Source organism: Eutrema salsugineum, unplaced genomic scaffold (assembly GCF_000478725.1).
Source record: "Eutrema salsugineum unplaced genomic scaffold, Eutsalg1_0 scaffold_5, whole genome shotgun sequence".
Classification (NCBI taxonomy): domain Eukaryota; kingdom Viridiplantae; phylum Streptophyta; class Magnoliopsida; order Brassicales; family Brassicaceae; genus Eutrema; species Eutrema salsugineum.
Window position 1 is genome coordinate 14,817,219 of NW_006256612.1, and position 15,968 is coordinate 14,833,186.

A 15,968-nucleotide genomic window follows, 5' to 3' on the forward strand; every position below is an offset into this window, starting at 1 on the left:
AATGTCGTTGTTATGTTCGTACAGTATAATTTTTTTTTTGTCGATAAAAGAAACCAAGCCCCTGCCTCAAATCCTGTAATGGAACAAATTCTATCAAAGCAACTGAGGAAAACCATAATAGCTCATAACTCACAAGTCAAATAAAGGTAGTACCACCATACAATCCCCGATCGAAATTTGGTCTACAAAAGTAGTGAGCAAATTCCATTTTATTCTCTAGTTAAAGCATTTTTGTATTTGAATAAGAACCCTATATGTACATTCTTCAGCAACATCCCACCTTAAAGTTCGATCTCCTTGTCAAAGATGTCCCAACCATCTTCAAGAAGCTCTCTGCAAATATCTCTCTCTTTGTTCGTGGAGCAAACTGCTTCTTCTGGGCTCTTCTTGTTGCTTGAGGTTTCAAGCACTCCATTCAAGGGCTCAGCAGGATTCTCAAGCACTAAGCTTCTCATAGATGATCCGCATGAACTAGTCTGGCTCGAGGAGATTGATTTTATTAATGACACTCGGTTGTCGAATTTCTCTTTCAACAGCTTCACATCTTGACAGATGACAGAAATTTCTCCTCTGCTCAAGGAAGAAATAGAGATATAAAGATCCATTTGAAAGAATAGACTATTACGAATATCCAAAGGAAAAATCGCTACTAAAGCTTCAAGGGTGTTCTAAACAGATGAATCATTGTGCGGTTAGAATGGGACTTACTGTAAGGAATCAACAACCTGACCACGATCCATAAGAAACTCTCGAAGCTGCAGGCCGAGGAAAAAAAAGACGGGATTAAGAAGACTTTTCGACATCAAGAGGAAACTCATCGCTAGTGTTTTATAACAGTGATTTTTTTACCTTGGAGTTTTCCTCTGCCTGCTTCTGTAGAACCATTGATTCTTGGACTACTTTCTCCATGATGGCTTCTTGTTCAGCAAGTGCCTTAAGTGCAGAGTCTTCTTTTTCCTTCTTTTCTTGCTCAGCAGCCTTTTTCATCTCCAATGCTGCCGCTAGTCTTATTTCAAGAGTCTCACGCATCTACAAGACACACAATTAGATCAATCTCTCTCCAGTATGAAACAGAGAAAAATGAGACAAAATTTGTGGTCAGCTGATGAAACATGCCTCATCAAGGACAGCAAGAGATTTGTGTCGTTCTTCTGATAAGTTGACCAAGCGGTTTTCAAGCTCTTTTGCTTCAGTGGCCAAAATTGACTTCTCCCCATATACTTCTCCAGCATGCTGCAAAATATCATAGTAAATTAGTTCTCATTCAACAAAAAAAAAAAAAAAAAAAAAATCAAAGCACGTACTGTATTAGAACATTATAGGTGATAATATCATTACCATGTCATTCGCTTCCTTGGCATGTTCCAGCATCTTCTTGAGCTCCTCAGCCTTTTCAAGAGTATCCAAACCTCCCCTAGCAGCGTTCTCCTCTGACTTCTCCGCATCCTTCTCTTGAAGTTCAACTTCTTTCATCAGATTCATGACTGATTCCATCACAGTGAGAAAGGTTTTCTACATCATAATCAAAAAAAGAATCATGTTTCAGTATCCCTCACAAACTCTCAGTTTGAAAATAACATCACCAACAGCTTTTCTAGACCTCAGCACCAGTGAACACAAACAAAAGTAAAGCATTTACATGCTTAAAGAATGCTGAGAGCATAAGTGAGTCAGTATACCTTGTTACTTTTGGCATCTTCGATAATCTCTTCAAGGTGATCAACACTGCATCCATGAGTTGATGAGCTAAAAGCACCACCTAGTTCGGTATCACCAATTTCACTGGCCAATGTATCCTTTGAACTCTTTTCCACAACATTTGTACTCCCAGTCCCAACTTCAAAACATGAACCCTGCTGTATATTGTTCATATTGTCTCTAGGAGTTAAATCGACCATCTTCTGTACAGCATTTTCTGAACTTATGCTTGTGCTTGATTCTGCTAGATTCCATGTCAGATCGAAATCAAGATCTTGCCAAAAATCGCTAGTTGATTTGAGGTTGTCTTGGGCGACAGCAGAGACCACGGAACCAATTTCTGCTTCGCTCGGAACATCATAACAGTTACCAAAGAAATCATTTTTTCTGTGCGTTTTTCGAGGAGCCCTTTTCAAAGGATGGACTTCCTCACTTTCGACATCTTTATGCCAAACACCACGACCAACATCTAGTGGCAAATTTGTTAGATCGTTCCTATCTGAGAGCAATTTGGTACTTGAAGCACTGGTATCGTGGCCAGAACCAGCAACCCGGGGGACAGTTTCTGAAGAAGAAGAGGCGCTGGACTTTGAGCCAGAAGCTACAAGAAAACCGCGGCACCTAGAAACAACATCTTCCAAATCACGTTCTACTGCGATTTAAACAAGCAATTTATTAACATATGTCCTCTGGAAATAAAAGAATGAGAAACCTTGAGCTGTGAAAGTAGAGGCCAGAGCAACACGGTTATTTTTCACGGGCTAAAGCTGTACCTTCACGCTCTGAAATACTTCCAGACAATTTGTTCCAAGATTCAGTAACATTATTGGACAGATTTGAAGGCAACGAAGGAACAATCTCTGATAGAACTACAGCAGCAGCCTCATCAGCATCCTTGGGATGTTCTATTGCAACAGCCCTCAGTATTCGTGCATCAATCTGCAGTGGAACATTTTGTACAATGTGGTTTCGATTAGATTACAGAAGACATCAAATCTATTTGAAACATACAAAAATGAAAGATGGTTAGGCAAAAAGCTTAAATGGTGTCAACATCTAAGGAAGTGCAAATAATTGATCAAACTAATATATCTAGTGCACACAATAGCCATTGAATATACATGTTCTTGTGCATACTGAGCTCCAGCATGAATGCTTTCGCAAATCTCAATGCTTAAGTTCTTATAGTAATTATGTAGAAACATATAATGAAATCAGCATCACAATAAAACCAGGACCTTTACGAAATCCTGAATTTTTTAAGAAAACATTATATCAACATTTTCTTCTTAGTACGAGAACTGCAAGTAAAATTGACGAGACAAGAGATAAAAAGAAGAGTTTTGACCTGAGGAAATATCTCCGTTAGAGATCGGTAAACAGAACTGAAACCCATCAGTGAGCTTGATCAACTCTGCAATAAACAATAAAAAAAAATTATGGTCAGGATAGAATGGTAATCCGTCTGATGCATCTCTAAAAAAACCGACATATAACCGAATTGAAATAGAGACAGTAACGAGGAAAACATATTAAGACAAGTAGACAACGATATGTTAATCTCTAAAGTTGCATAGAACCATCAAAGACGGATGAGGAATAAACTTTATGAACGTCTAGTATTTCCCGAGTAACACTAAAAAGCCTAATTATTGTTTCCCGCGATATGTAGAGAGAATAGAGGGATACGATCATACAAGTGCAGTAAATTACAACTCAGTATCACCAAAGATTTCTAAAATGGGAAAACAGAGATCACAAAACCTATTCTTTAAGAAAGGAGATAAATTTAGTCGTCAGAATCGAATGGATCATGATGAAACGATCACAAGCAATACTTTACCAAAAAAAAGGGCACCACAAAAACATCAAAATACACATAGGGAAACAAAATTTGGAATCCGACGATTCAATATCCTCGATTTTGTGGTTTCCTGAAACAAACGAAGCAAATAGCACAAACCTATCCAAATTTCCGTTTTGGGGAGTATGAGATCGGCAGCGAGAGCTGTGAGGAGGAAGAAGAAGAAGAAGTATGTGTCGTTTGCTTCGTAATTGTGAAGTGGTCTTTTGCTTCGTTTATGCTAGGTCGGTACCGTGGGTTGATGCGTTCATTTTGCAGCGTATCGGAGGGTATTTTGGTCAGGCGAATGATTTTTGACTGACGTGGGTTTCTCGGCGAAGCTTAAGGTCAATGCCAACAACCAATCGAAATTACAATTAGATTTTCTGACAAAGGAAACTATCTTTAATTTTTGATTGGCTTGTATTCATTTATTCTTCCCGCACACTTTACACAAACACACACACCCCTTGAATCATATAGACAGGTCTGACTGGGTCCTATGGGTCTTGGGCCTTTTCAGAATGGTTTTTTGGAAATATTGGGCCTTTTTGCCACCTTAAACCAATCCAACAAATTAACGAAAAAGAAAATGGAAACAGAATATAAAAAAAGAAAAAAATGTAACAGAGGATGAGGGGGAGATAAGAAATTCAGTTCTCTGTGTGTCTGTTATACAATAAATCAATTGTTGATTGAAATGTTTAGAGAATCTTCTGTGTTTCTTGTTCTGGATAAATGTTTAGAGAATCTTCTGTGTTAGTTGTTCTGGATACAGAACAAGAAGTCCCACATAAAATGTGTGTATAGATATCGGCTTTTCTTTTATTTTTCTTCATTATTTCAACTTTGTATACACACCACATACACAACAAAGTAAGTGTTAACAGACGTGAGACGATAAGATGATCCTTAAACCTAAATTAACACAAGGTGAAGAAAGTGAAAACTATCTATCTGATTCTGCTAAAAGAGGCTCCGTGATTTTTGTTGTGTAATTCTTCGTACTTCGTGCCTCTTTCCCTACAAGCTTCTTCACGGTTAGTCCTACCTTGCTTTGATACTCCTGTGACACACAAAAAGGAGTCATAAATTCCCCCGAAAGAAAACTCCAATAAGCTTTTAAACTTCCATATAACCAATAGATACATCAAGGATTTTATCCGTTTATTGCTTACTACTGGTAAAGCTCGTGTTATGGATGATACAGCAGCTGCTGCTGCTGCTGCCACACGTATTCTGAAATGATGTCAAAAAATGTTGCAGTTTTACTTTTCAGTGAATCTTTGGTAAGCAATAGAGCAAGTGACTCGGAAGCAAGTAATTATCAATACAACAATACCTTTTATGTACATCGATGTAAACATCAGTTTCATCCACGATTTCTGCCTGCATTTCCAGTAAACCACCAAAAAAAGACTTCTCAAGTGAAATTGTGTATATAGCAACATAAGCATAGAGTAGATATTTCATGGCCACGACTAAACGCCCGAGGAAAATATCAAACCAGAAAAGAGAAGAAAGAAGCATGAGATCATACTTGTAGAAGTTCCTCAAAGACATCTTCTAACGTGATGATGCCAATCACTTCTGCATCCTCGTTATCTTCCAAGAGACGCGGTAAGTCTCTTGTCGCAGTTCCCATCTGTTGGAAATTTCTTCCCCTGTTTTTCACATGCGTTGGTACTTTATCGATATCAACAACAACGTCACGCGATTCATCATCAACATGCTTCAGCAAAGGAGCCGTTAAATGAGGACTCGAGTAAAAGTTCATAGTTTCTTCCGGTGTTTCGCCATTACTCAGCAACTGCGTATTCTTTTTTTTATCTTTGTCTTTAACTTTGACAACAGCAGCCATGTGACTACTTCCCTTTTGAAATTCGTTGAGTATATCGTACAAAGGCATGTCTGATGGAACCCTGGAAAGGCAATGTCTGGGAATTTATACTCTCATTTCCTGTGGAAACATATTGTAGCTAGCTAGGTAAAGCTTTAGGAAGCAAGGATCTACCTAGGGATCTTCCTGATGGAAACAGAACTAACGGGTGTCTCTGTCTCTGCTCGTACAGTTAGAAGACTCTTAACCTAGATAATGGCAGCAGATACTTAATCTAATAATATTCAATGAAATGAAGCAATGGAAAAGTTCAACAGGAGTACCAATAGAAGTCCAATGATATTTTTTGCATTCCCTAAGTAGACCGGGATTCGGCTATGACCTCGGGAAAGTATTTTTCCAATTGTTTCCCTGCATTTAGATGGTGAAAATTCATGATTTCAGATAGATTTTTTGCTCAGTGCAATTACTAGGTAGATAGACTAAGGAAAAGAGTTTACTCTCTGCTCTTCATATCAATTTACAGTATGGACTTTAAACTAATCAGCCAAATGGAGTTTCTCAAAGTCGTTTTTCCATTGAAAGATTTGACATTTACAGAAAGGAAATCGTCGAAAAGAAGACCAATTCTAATCTTAACTCACCAGTCTAGCTTTGTATTTACATCCAGGGAAAATGTTGATTCAATTGGCGTCATAGCCTCCTCAGCAGTCTATGAAATGAAGGCGTATGAATTAGATCAGTGGAAGTAATCTTGAAGAAAAATAAATTTAAAAGTGTGTTAACAATCAAAGTATATGCATCAGTTCAGCAAAGTTAAGTCATCCTCCGTATGCAACCTCAGGTAACATATGTTCATGGAGATGAAGAATCTAAACCCGGATAAATAGATCACAGGAAAACAATTTTATTCACAACATAACCTGTTCATCAGGGTGAACAGATTACAAGCATCCGGAGGTTTTATACAAGCATCAGGGCGAGTTCAAATCCTCACCTTCTCGCTCAAATCCAGGGCTCCACTTATAATCATTGTTTCCTCGTGTGTCAGTTCACCTCCCTTACCAGCCTATGTTGAATTAACAGAAGGTGGAAACATAAATACTTTTATAATAAACTTATCTTCTTCTGGATTTGTCTGATTAGATCATAAAGAGAAATACCTCTTGGCTGTGAATTGAGACAAGGGCTTTCAGCTGAGCTCGCCTGAATAGTGTGTCATTATGCCCAATCACGGCATCAAGAACCTGAGGCATATAGAACGTTGATAGAAGTAAACATCGACTGCATAACACTGTGACATCTAGAAATGCATCTACTTGTCTAGGTGATAAAATCAATGCAAAGCTTCAACAAGTAACGCTACTTAAAGACATTGCTAGATTAAATGCAGGTTCAACAAATTTCCCAATCTACCATAATTGTAACATAACTTATTCACTTTCGTAGCAACTAGTCAAACAAAGATTAGTCAACACAAGAAACATCACCTTTCCAATAGGGTAAGCAATGGGATAGCAGATTATCATCAAAATGCGAACCAGCCACAAAAAATTTGCACCGACAGCAAGTCCATATCTCGAGCATATAGCTTGCGGAATTATCTGGTTGAAACATAATTTTGTATCAGTGGATATAGATGGAAAGTGGTGGATAAAAAGACAAACTAGTACCAAGAAGACATAAAGAAAGTTACCTCCCCAAAAGCAAGAACAAAAGTAACTGAGAGCAAAACAGCCACAAAGGGGTGAAATATCTTATCCAGGCATATAGGAAGGGCCTGAAAAAGGAAAACAAAACATTAAGCATCAAGCACCAAATCACTGAGTCCAGACTAGTATTTTCCTTGAATCCGAGGTGCACAAAAAAAAAAATAGTAACTTATCGTTGAAAACCAGAAAAAAATGGAGTAACAAATCAAGTTTTACCTCCATGGCAGCTGCATTGCATAGAAGCAGAGTCACCAGAAGTTGATGCTGCTTCTTAACCACGGGTAAGATAGCAGCTGCAATATCCAAGAAACCAATTCAAGTAACTCCAAAGTTAACCGTCAAGAGTAAGAAGAATAGAGACTCCATCACTTACAGCCAAAATCACAGAATAAGAAATTTTTAAAAAAACCAACTTTTTTAAGTTTAATTCTATAGCCATTACGAGTCGAGCAAGCCCAGTAAGTGATTTCATTCTAAGAACTGATTTTTACCGTAATCAAAGAAAAAGCTAAAAAAACGGGCCACATCAAAATTTCCATAAAAAACGAGAACCAAGCCAACGAAAAGTCGAATCTAGCTTGAAGTCGAAACAACAGAACGGAGTTAGTAGGGAATTGAAAAAAAAAAGAAGAAAACGTACAGGCCTGTTTCTTTTCGGCGGAGGAGCCACTCTGCTGGAGGATCTCAAGCTCGACGAGGCCAAGGGACATTAGTCCGAGCGTGAGTCCCGACATTATCCCGGCGAAGAGAACGAGGAGACACGCCACACCGACGACGACGAACCACCACGGCGAACCGAATCGGATGTCTTCGGCTTCAAAGACGAAGCTGTTCAGCGAATAAGCTGCTTTAACCAACGCCACCGTGCTCAGAACAACCATTGTCGCCGTCTTCTTCCTCTCGGCTTCGATTTGGTCGCTTGCAGCGAGACAAAAACAGCGACTGAGCTAGAGAAAGAGAGAGAGAGAGAAAGGGACTCTTGTGTTTGTTGTGATGTGAAATTGTTTTGTGTAGAAGGAAGACGATGAAATGTCATTGATACGGGGATACATGGACCACTTGACACGTCAGCAATCAACATGCGTTTTCCCCGTTTTTTTTTCTCCCTCTTTTTTCCGTTGTTACTCATGCGTTTTATTCATCTTTAATTGATTTGTCTGTCAACGTGATAACTATTTATTACTGAGCTATCATATAAGTATGTATCAAACCTTTATCGGTTTTAATGCCCGATATGATACACTTGCCTCTTGCCACATCACACAACTCTTGAAATCTTCCCAAATATCATTGTACTGTTGTCAGATTAAAACAATTAAATAAATTTCTAGGTACAAACTAGAGTAGTAACTAACACCCCAAATAAATAAATAAATGTTGAATACTCACTAAAATGGCTGTAAAACCTTGTTCAAAAAAAAAACCTAAAATGGCTGTTGTTGACATGAAAAATTATTAGTTTTTCAAAATCGTGAATGATAAATAAACAAAAAAAAAATCATTACTTATTTATCAAAACAAAAATATCTTATTCCATTGGGCTTTTGGAGTCATCTATGAGCTAAATGTTTGGGCCGTTAATGACAAGAGAAAATGTAGAGAGGTAGGAATTTCTCAAACGAACCGCACTCCTTCGTATACGTCAGGAGTCCATTGATGAGAAGGGGCTAGGGAAAGCTTGAACTCATTTTCAATATTATTTAAAGATATGAAAGAGTCAAAATGCGAAAGCTCTTCTTTGTGGTTAAATGCCAAAAAATCAAGGGAAAAAATTTTGACAGTGAAACCGGAACGAGCGAAACGCAACAGAATCTCAAGATCGAAGGACAGTGAAATCGAAGAATTGAAGCACAAGCCTCTCTTTCTCTCCATCTCTCTACTATCGATTTCTGCAATCTCTCCCTCTCTCTTTCTCTCTCTCTCACGTTTCTTTTGCCCATTTGGCGGAGATAGAGGTGAAGCGTCAGAATCACATCTCCGGAATCGGGGTGAAGAGGAAGGATTCGTTTTGGGAGGGAAGACAAATCTGGCGAAAGTGGAGGGCTTAAGGGCGAGGCCGTGGCTTAAGCCAGGAGCTTGTGTAAATGGAGGTCAGTATGAGTATGACGGCGATGATGACGACCATTCAAGGCCTTGGTGGCGGCGTCGCCTCAGATCCTTGTATATGGCGGCGAGGTCCCTTACTCCGTCCACTTTCCGAATCGCAATCTCGCTGCTCCTCCTTGTGGCTATCGGCACCGCTTTCACTTTTCTCCCGGTTGAACAGGCAATTTCGCTCTTCCCCTTCTATCCCCGCTATTCGCATTCTGCGTGTATTTATAGCTCCTAGTGGTACCTTAGCAACGATCTTATATCGTTATAAACGGATAGAGTGGGGTATTCCTGGAACTCGCTAGATCACTACATCTCTGTTTGGAAATAGTGTTGCTCGGTCGCTTGATTGTTTCACACTTTGAATCTTCATGAAATCCAATTTTGCGAAGATCTGTAGTTTGAAGGAATCATTTGTTCTGTTCCCTTTCTGCAGAAATTGAAGGACTTCTTGTTATGGATTAAGGAAGATCTTGGACCTTTTGGTCCACTTGCGCTGTAAGTTTTTCATGCTTTCTACTTTTTATTTTTTGTTCTCTCTTGTTTAACTTGTGATGTGCTCTCTTTAACTCACTCACATTTTCAGGGCTTTGGCTTATATTCCCCTCACAATTGTGGCGGTTCCTGCTTCTGTACTCACGGTAGTTGTCAATTCATAACTATCTAGTGAAATCTAGGGTGCTTTTCTATTATGTTTGTTTGTAAATACATTAATTTTTCGTTTCAAGATGGGATACTAGGATTTTTTTTATCCCTGTTCTGATATTCGTTATTTGGTCTCTGTAGCTAGGGGGTGGCTATCTTTTTGGCCTGCCAGTAGGATTTGTAGCCGACTCTCTTGGAGCTACGTTAGGTGCAACAGCAGCATTTCTGCTTGGTAGAACGGTATGTCTCTTCGATATGATAGCATCTGTTCTAATATGTTTCGCTTGCTATGGTGTTGCTTGTTATAGCTAGAGAAGTAGCTGATTCCTTTCTTTCTTTCTTTTGCATCTTCGCAACTTAGGGGATCATTTAACTAAGTGTGGCATATTTTCTATCTTCGCCATCTTATTGTCGCTAATGATTGTCCTTTGTCTTTATGGTATCATGTAGATTGGTAAATCTTATGTCGCCTCAAAAATAAAGCATTACCCAAAGTTTCAAGCTGTTTCCGTTGCAATTCAAAGATCTGGCTTCAAGGCATGAAAGTAGCACTCTCTCAATTCATTAACATATCGTTTTTCTTCACAAAAGCTATACCTGGGACCAACAGTGTAGCAAAGTACCTCAAGTTTCTGGCTACATTTAATTAATTGACCGCTAACTTCCTGTTGATACTCTTCCTTTACAGATAGTTTTGCTGCTACGCGTTGTCCCCATATTGCCCTTCAATATGTTGAATTACCTCCTATCTGTAACCCCCGTTCGCTTAGGGGAATACATGCTGGCCACTTGGTTGGGAATGATGGTACAGACATTTGTTTAGTATTTGCTTGCATGTTGGCCTTTTTTACTTTGATAGTTGTGGAAGGAGGGCCTAGTGCTTTGATTTTTGTTTTTACACCCAAGAATTACCCTATCATTGGAGATAAGTAGTTGTTGTTTAACCCAAATGGACATGCGCTGTTGTATGTACCCAGTTCGGATCAACCCGAAATGGGAGAAACTGAGAAAACAACAGAAATTGTTTCAACTTATCATGCATGTGAAAGTGCTAGTTGCTCATATTATCCATAGCAGTTATACTAATCTTCTGAAATGTTTTAATGTAACAGCCCATTACGTTTGTGCTAGTTTATGTTGGAACTACTTTGAAAGATCTTTCTGATATTACACATGGATGGCATGAGGTGTCAGTATTTCGTTGGGTAAGTTTTTTCTTCAGTTACTTCCACTTGGCTACTAGATTGGTTATGACCGGAGATCAGCTTGACTGACTGAAGATACCTGTTTGTTTCAGCATACCAGTTATCATCTGTATTTAGAAGAGAGCAAATTGCATAGATTTTAGAAGTTTGTAGTGTCAGAAAAAAATAACTTGTCCGAATCTGAAGTTTAACTTAAATCTTATTGTATGACGCTTATTAGGAATCTTATTGGTGCCTTTGCAGTGTAAGTCTGACTTGTCTTTCTTCCGTATTGTAAATTGTGAATGCAGGTGCTAATGATGTTTGGCATTGCTCTAGCTGGTGGGTCTCTTCTCTAATCATTTCCACATATATTTATATCTTTGCTAGGCTCACTTAGTGACACTGGGTGGTATTTGTTTTGACCAGTGGTTTGGTAATAGAAACTTTAGTAGATTGTCTGATCCTGATCAAATGGTGATGGTATAAACTTTCCTTGAGTTTGAAAATCTTGTTTTGAAATCTGTGTGGGTGCAGTAATTCTGATAATATGCATAACAAGAGTGGCGAAATCATCATTGGATAAAGCATTGGCTGAGAATGCAACAGATTTATTAGATGGCAAGAAGAATGACGACACTTGCATGCTCCCCATCGCAGAGCCACCACCACCGGATCAGCTACACGAGGAGTCTCTCATTATCAGAATCGACCCATCAGATTCTTGAAGAGAGGAAAGACCAGAAGAAACCAAACCTCTTGAATTTGTAAATTTTTTTAGGAAGCACGAGAATTTTTTTGTACCGTGAGAGATATTAGATACGTTTTGTATAGCATCATAATACCATAGTTCAACGTTTCATTCGTTCTTTTTCACAACTTTGGTTATTTTATTTACACTTGAGCGCTGGGAAATATCATGTAGCAAGCAAATGCTTTCACACGAAAACAATTTTACTATCGAGCCAAAATCAGACCGGTTATACCGTGGGAGAACAGAACAGACCGGTTGAATCGGGTGGCGGTCTGGCTTAACTATCGGATATATCCGGCATATTCATTTTTATCAAGGAATCCCCCAAATAGCTAGCTGCTTCGGTGGTGTTTGCCTGTAAGCGGAACTCGAGACCTTCTTGTCTTGTCCGGAAAGAGCCAAGCAGTCTCGTGGCTCGGTTTTGTTTTCAGATCAATCGATTTCCTCATTAATTTTGTTTTGTTGAATCATGGCGGCTACCAATGTCATTCGGCGAGATGAGAGCCTTCTTTTGTCGTCGTCCCCTATTGATCCCCATAGAGGTAATCCGATGTTTGACTTTTTTCTCTTAATCAGCGAGCGAGTGATATTGGTTTCGTCCCCTTAATTCGAGAAATTTCTGTGCTTGGGATTTAGGGGTTTCTTCTGATTTAGGTAATTTTGTTTTTTTTTTTCTCCGGGAATGAATGAATTTCTCAGGTGCAGGAGATACTAGGACTTGTGTTTCTCGTGCCCTCTCGCTTGAGAAGAAAATTGAGGCCCTCGAGAGCCTGACGGGACAAGTGAGTTTTTTTTTTTTAACTAATTGGCCTCTCGTATGATATACTGGAACAGTGCTTTCTTTTGTGTAAATGCAGTTCTAATATCCAATATGGGATTCTTTTCTTATGCTTAAAGGTGTGATTTTTCTTTCTGTAATATAAGACAGGGGATCAAAGATGGAATTTTTGAAGTTGATAGCTAATGAGTTTTGGCTTTTGCTTAATGCAGGTTAGTAACCGGCGATCTCGGAGGTGGCTAAATGATCGTATTCTGATGGAACTTGTTCCTCGTTTAGATGCTGAAGAAATCAGAGGCTTGTTTGCCCCACCACCATGGGGTAATAATATTACTTTCACTTTCCGAGTATGCTCGCTCTTCTGTTGAATCTCAAATGTGCTTTGAGTTTTTCTCATGTTTTCGATTAATTCATCATCGTTTCACTGGCTTCTACAAAATGTTCTACAGGTGATGATCACCCACCCTCTGCCTTTTCTTTGACTAATGTTGGAGAATGGGACAAATTTAGAAACATAGACATGGACAAGGAGGTAAGTTACCGTCTTTCTTTTTGGACTTGGTGTGTCGTAAGAAGTTTTACTCTAATAACGATCTGACAATATACGTTGTTTGTACAATCAGTGGTGCGAGTCTTAACCAATAATTGAAAACTGTGTGTTTTTGTCAGGCCAATATCATGGAATCTTTGAGCCGGTCATCTGTAAGGCAGAAAGGTCGTGTGGATGCTGATAAAACCGCTGTCTTAAATGCTTGGCGAAGAATAGATTGTAGAACAAGAGAGGCTCTTCGACGTAGCTTTTTACCAGAACTAATCCAAGGATATGAGGTACTGATTCTTCAGAGACGACATTTTGAGCCATACACATTTATATATATAGTAGACCCCTTGCTTCCTCCTAGTTTCAAGAATTGTTTACACTTTTCACAGCAATGCATAAGTCACTTCATCAAAGATGGCGGTGAAGGAGATGTTCTTGAGCTCAAGGTTCAAGATCCATTCCATAGATTGCTTCTGCACGGTGTTTGTGAGGTATGAGCCACACGACATCTCCTCAGCTATGCTCTGCTTAGATGTTGAATGAAGAGTAACAAATCTAAAAAGAAACTCTTTTTCTTTGGACCAGTACCACAATTTAGTGTCTACAACTGCAACAGAACAATTAGGAAGGAAAGCAACGAAAACAACGAGGATCAAATGGAAGAACATTGACGATTCAGGAGAGAAACCAAGCATCAGTCTTGCGCATTTCCTGAGGATGTCAAAGGAAGGAGCTTGGTAACATCACACATACACTCCTTCCTTTGTAGCTGTAATGTTTTCATTACGAGTGAATAAAAAAAAAGCTGCAATTGGCCTCCTTTAGTCAGTTAAAAGGGCTCTTTATGCAGCGAAAGGACTCTCTTTGCATCTCTTCCTCTACTCTGGTCTTGTAAGCTTGTATAATTATTGTATTCTCTCAATCTGTTACGCAAAAATTGAAACCCTTTTTATTGGATGATCATAATACTTCTCAAAAATCGAAATTCTTGATCAATGGAGGAACAATATCACCATTTTTCTTCAATAAGATACATATGATTATATATTATTATTAGACAACAATTTCTACAGATAAAAATTTGATTTTTGTTTTTTGTATCCCATTTTTAATAGCCCATTTGTATATGTGTACATAAAAGAGTGGGCGACCAATAAAAAAGAGTGAAAAGCAAACAAACGAAACCAATCAAGCTTTGGTCAAACAACAATGGCGGCCAAAAAGCGAGTCAACTACTTCGTGGTTGATGCTTTCGCTGATTCCGCCTTCAAGGGGAATCCAGCTGCTGTTTGCTTTCTGGACGACGATAATCAGAGAGACGACGCGTGGCTTCAGTCTCTCGCCACCGAATTCAACTTGTCCGAGACTTGTTTCCTTACTCCGATCTCCGAAGATCGTGGTTTCCCTCGCTTCCGTCTCCGGTGGTTCACTCCAGTCGCTGAGGTTCGCTAATCGCTGCTTTAGTTTCCCGATTTTCCAAGTTTTCGATTTCGGATTTGTCAGTTGACTGGAAATGGACGAAAGACTCTATACATATGAGAATCTCCGGCTCATATTTATGAAATTAATGCACTTTCGATCTTTTGCATTTGTGCAGGTGGATCTGTGTGGTCATGCAACTTTAGCATCAGCTCACGTTATCTTCTCAAACGGTTTGGTTGATTCACAAGTAGTTGAGTTCGCCACAAGATCAGGAATTCTAACAGCTACACGGCTTCCACTTACTTCAGAGCTCAAAGATGATAATGAAGAAGAACCAACCTTCTTGATCGAACTGAATTTCCCCGTTGTTCCAACTTGTGAATTCAACTCCACTATTAGTGATCTCTCTCTCTTCTCCAAAGCATTGAATGGAGCTACCATTGTTGATGTTAAAGCAACAGAGAAGGACATCCTCGTAAGTATTTCAGCCATTTTTTTTCTTTTTCTGTTTTTCCTGGCGTCTTTTGGAACCATTAAAATCTGGCCGATGATTTCTGTTGCAGGTTGTGCTTTCGTCGTGGGAATCTGTTACTGAACTGGAGCCAAGACTAGATGAGATACTGAAATGCCCTTGTGAAGGAATGATGGTGACTGCTGCTGCTTCTGCAGGATCTTCGTATGATTTCTGTAGTCGCTACTTCGCCCCTAAATTCGGAATCAATGAGGTAAAATAGTGACTGAATAGTGTTTCCATGGACACAAAACCGTTGACCAAGATCTTTAGCTATCATACAGAGTGTATTTGCTCTTAGATTTAGAACTAGTGATCACAACAGCAAGAAGAAAACAATACCTCTTTTGCTTTTTACTGGTGTGCTGTTCTTCAGGACCCTGTTACTGGAAGTGCGCATTGTGCCTTAGCACACTACTGGAGCACTAAGATGAACAAGTTTGATTTCTTAGCCTACCAGGTTTGCTATCTAATCTATCTATAGACAGGTCTTTTGGTTTTGGAAGTGATGAGAGTATTATAATTAGTTCCAGAAGAGAGATTTTGATTGTTTTGAAAATGGGTTTAGGCTTCAAGCAGAGGCGGAACGCTCAAGGTTCATCTAGACAAAGAGAAGCAGAGGGTTCTGCTGAGAGGCAAAGCAATCACTGTAATGGAAGGATGTGTCTTAGTTTGATTTGGCTCTTTTCAAACAATGACATGAAACCAAAGATTATTGTAAGCTTATCTTCTCGGAGATGTATTTGTATCCCTAAATTTTAATTTGCTAGTGATGAGAGATTACAGGATGATCCTTCATCGTCGAGAATTTCTCCATTTGTTTCTCAATCGTTGCCATTTTCTCGACTATATGGTGTATACTAGCTACAAGACTTTTAGAGAGAAACTAGATAAACCAGACCAAATATAAATAAGTAAAAGTTCAAGAGTTTTAGAATCCTAAGTCTTC

General features: G+C 39.0%; 5 protein-coding genes across 5 annotated transcripts; 3 read left to right on the forward strand and 2 right to left on the reverse strand.

Annotated features, from left to right (window-relative positions):
• Positions 1-91: 91 nt before the first annotated feature.
• LOC18994530 (myosin heavy chain, non-muscle) lies at positions 92-3,821 on the reverse strand. The gene is made up of 9 exons (XM_024152925.1): positions 3,662-3,821; positions 3,047-3,112; positions 2,472-2,637; positions 1,680-2,350; positions 1,339-1,512; positions 1,117-1,233; positions 850-1,029; positions 709-755; positions 92-570 (listed from the first exon to the last, which is right to left on the reverse strand). Exons 2-9 carry the CDS (start codon positions 3,092-3,094, stop codon positions 282-284), a joined length of 1,692 nt encoding a protein of 563 aa, XP_024008693.1. The 5' UTR covers positions 3,095-3,112; positions 3,662-3,821; the 3' UTR covers positions 92-281.
• A 530-nt stretch (positions 3,822-4,351) lies between these two features.
• LOC18994531 (putative DUF21 domain-containing protein At1g03270) lies at positions 4,352-8,069 on the reverse strand. The gene is made up of 13 exons (XM_006418186.2): positions 7,734-8,069; positions 7,310-7,386; positions 7,078-7,161; positions 6,872-6,985; positions 6,545-6,628; positions 6,379-6,450; positions 6,026-6,093; positions 5,705-5,792; positions 5,556-5,629; positions 5,082-5,463; positions 4,884-4,930; positions 4,720-4,780; positions 4,352-4,607 (listed from the first exon to the last, which is right to left on the reverse strand). Exons 1-13 carry the CDS (start codon positions 7,972-7,974, stop codon positions 4,491-4,493), a joined length of 1,509 nt encoding a protein of 502 aa, XP_006418249.1. The 5' UTR covers positions 7,975-8,069; the 3' UTR covers positions 4,352-4,490.
• A 791-nt stretch (positions 8,070-8,860) lies between these two features.
• On the forward strand, positions 8,861-11,864 carry LOC18994533 (TVP38/TMEM64 family membrane protein slr0305). Its single transcript, XM_006418188.2, has 9 exons — positions 8,861-9,359; positions 9,621-9,682; positions 9,771-9,825; positions 9,971-10,069; positions 10,280-10,366; positions 10,518-10,634; positions 10,942-11,034; positions 11,325-11,355; positions 11,551-11,864. The coding sequence occupies exons 1-9, from the start codon at positions 9,258-9,260 to the stop codon at positions 11,739-11,741; spliced, it is 837 nt and encodes a 278-aa protein (XP_006418251.2). The 5' UTR covers positions 8,861-9,257; the 3' UTR covers positions 11,742-11,864.
• A 177-nt stretch (positions 11,865-12,041) lies between these two features.
• On the forward strand, positions 12,042-14,082 carry LOC18994534 (R3H domain-containing protein 4). The gene is made up of 7 exons (XM_006418190.2): positions 12,042-12,309; positions 12,467-12,549; positions 12,758-12,866; positions 12,995-13,077; positions 13,215-13,373; positions 13,476-13,577; positions 13,672-14,082. The coding sequence occupies exons 1-7, from the start codon at positions 12,237-12,239 to the stop codon at positions 13,825-13,827; spliced, it is 765 nt and encodes a 254-aa protein (XP_006418253.1). The 5' UTR covers positions 12,042-12,236; the 3' UTR covers positions 13,828-14,082.
• A 121-nt stretch (positions 14,083-14,203) lies between these two features.
• LOC18994535 (uncharacterized isomerase BH0283) lies at positions 14,204-15,860 on the forward strand. Its single transcript, XM_006418191.2, has 5 exons — positions 14,204-14,529; positions 14,684-14,983; positions 15,072-15,233; positions 15,396-15,479; positions 15,588-15,860. The coding sequence occupies exons 1-5, from the start codon at positions 14,296-14,298 to the stop codon at positions 15,693-15,695; spliced, it is 888 nt and encodes a 295-aa protein (XP_006418254.1). The 5' UTR covers positions 14,204-14,295; the 3' UTR covers positions 15,696-15,860.
• Positions 15,861-15,968: the final 108 nt, after the last annotated feature.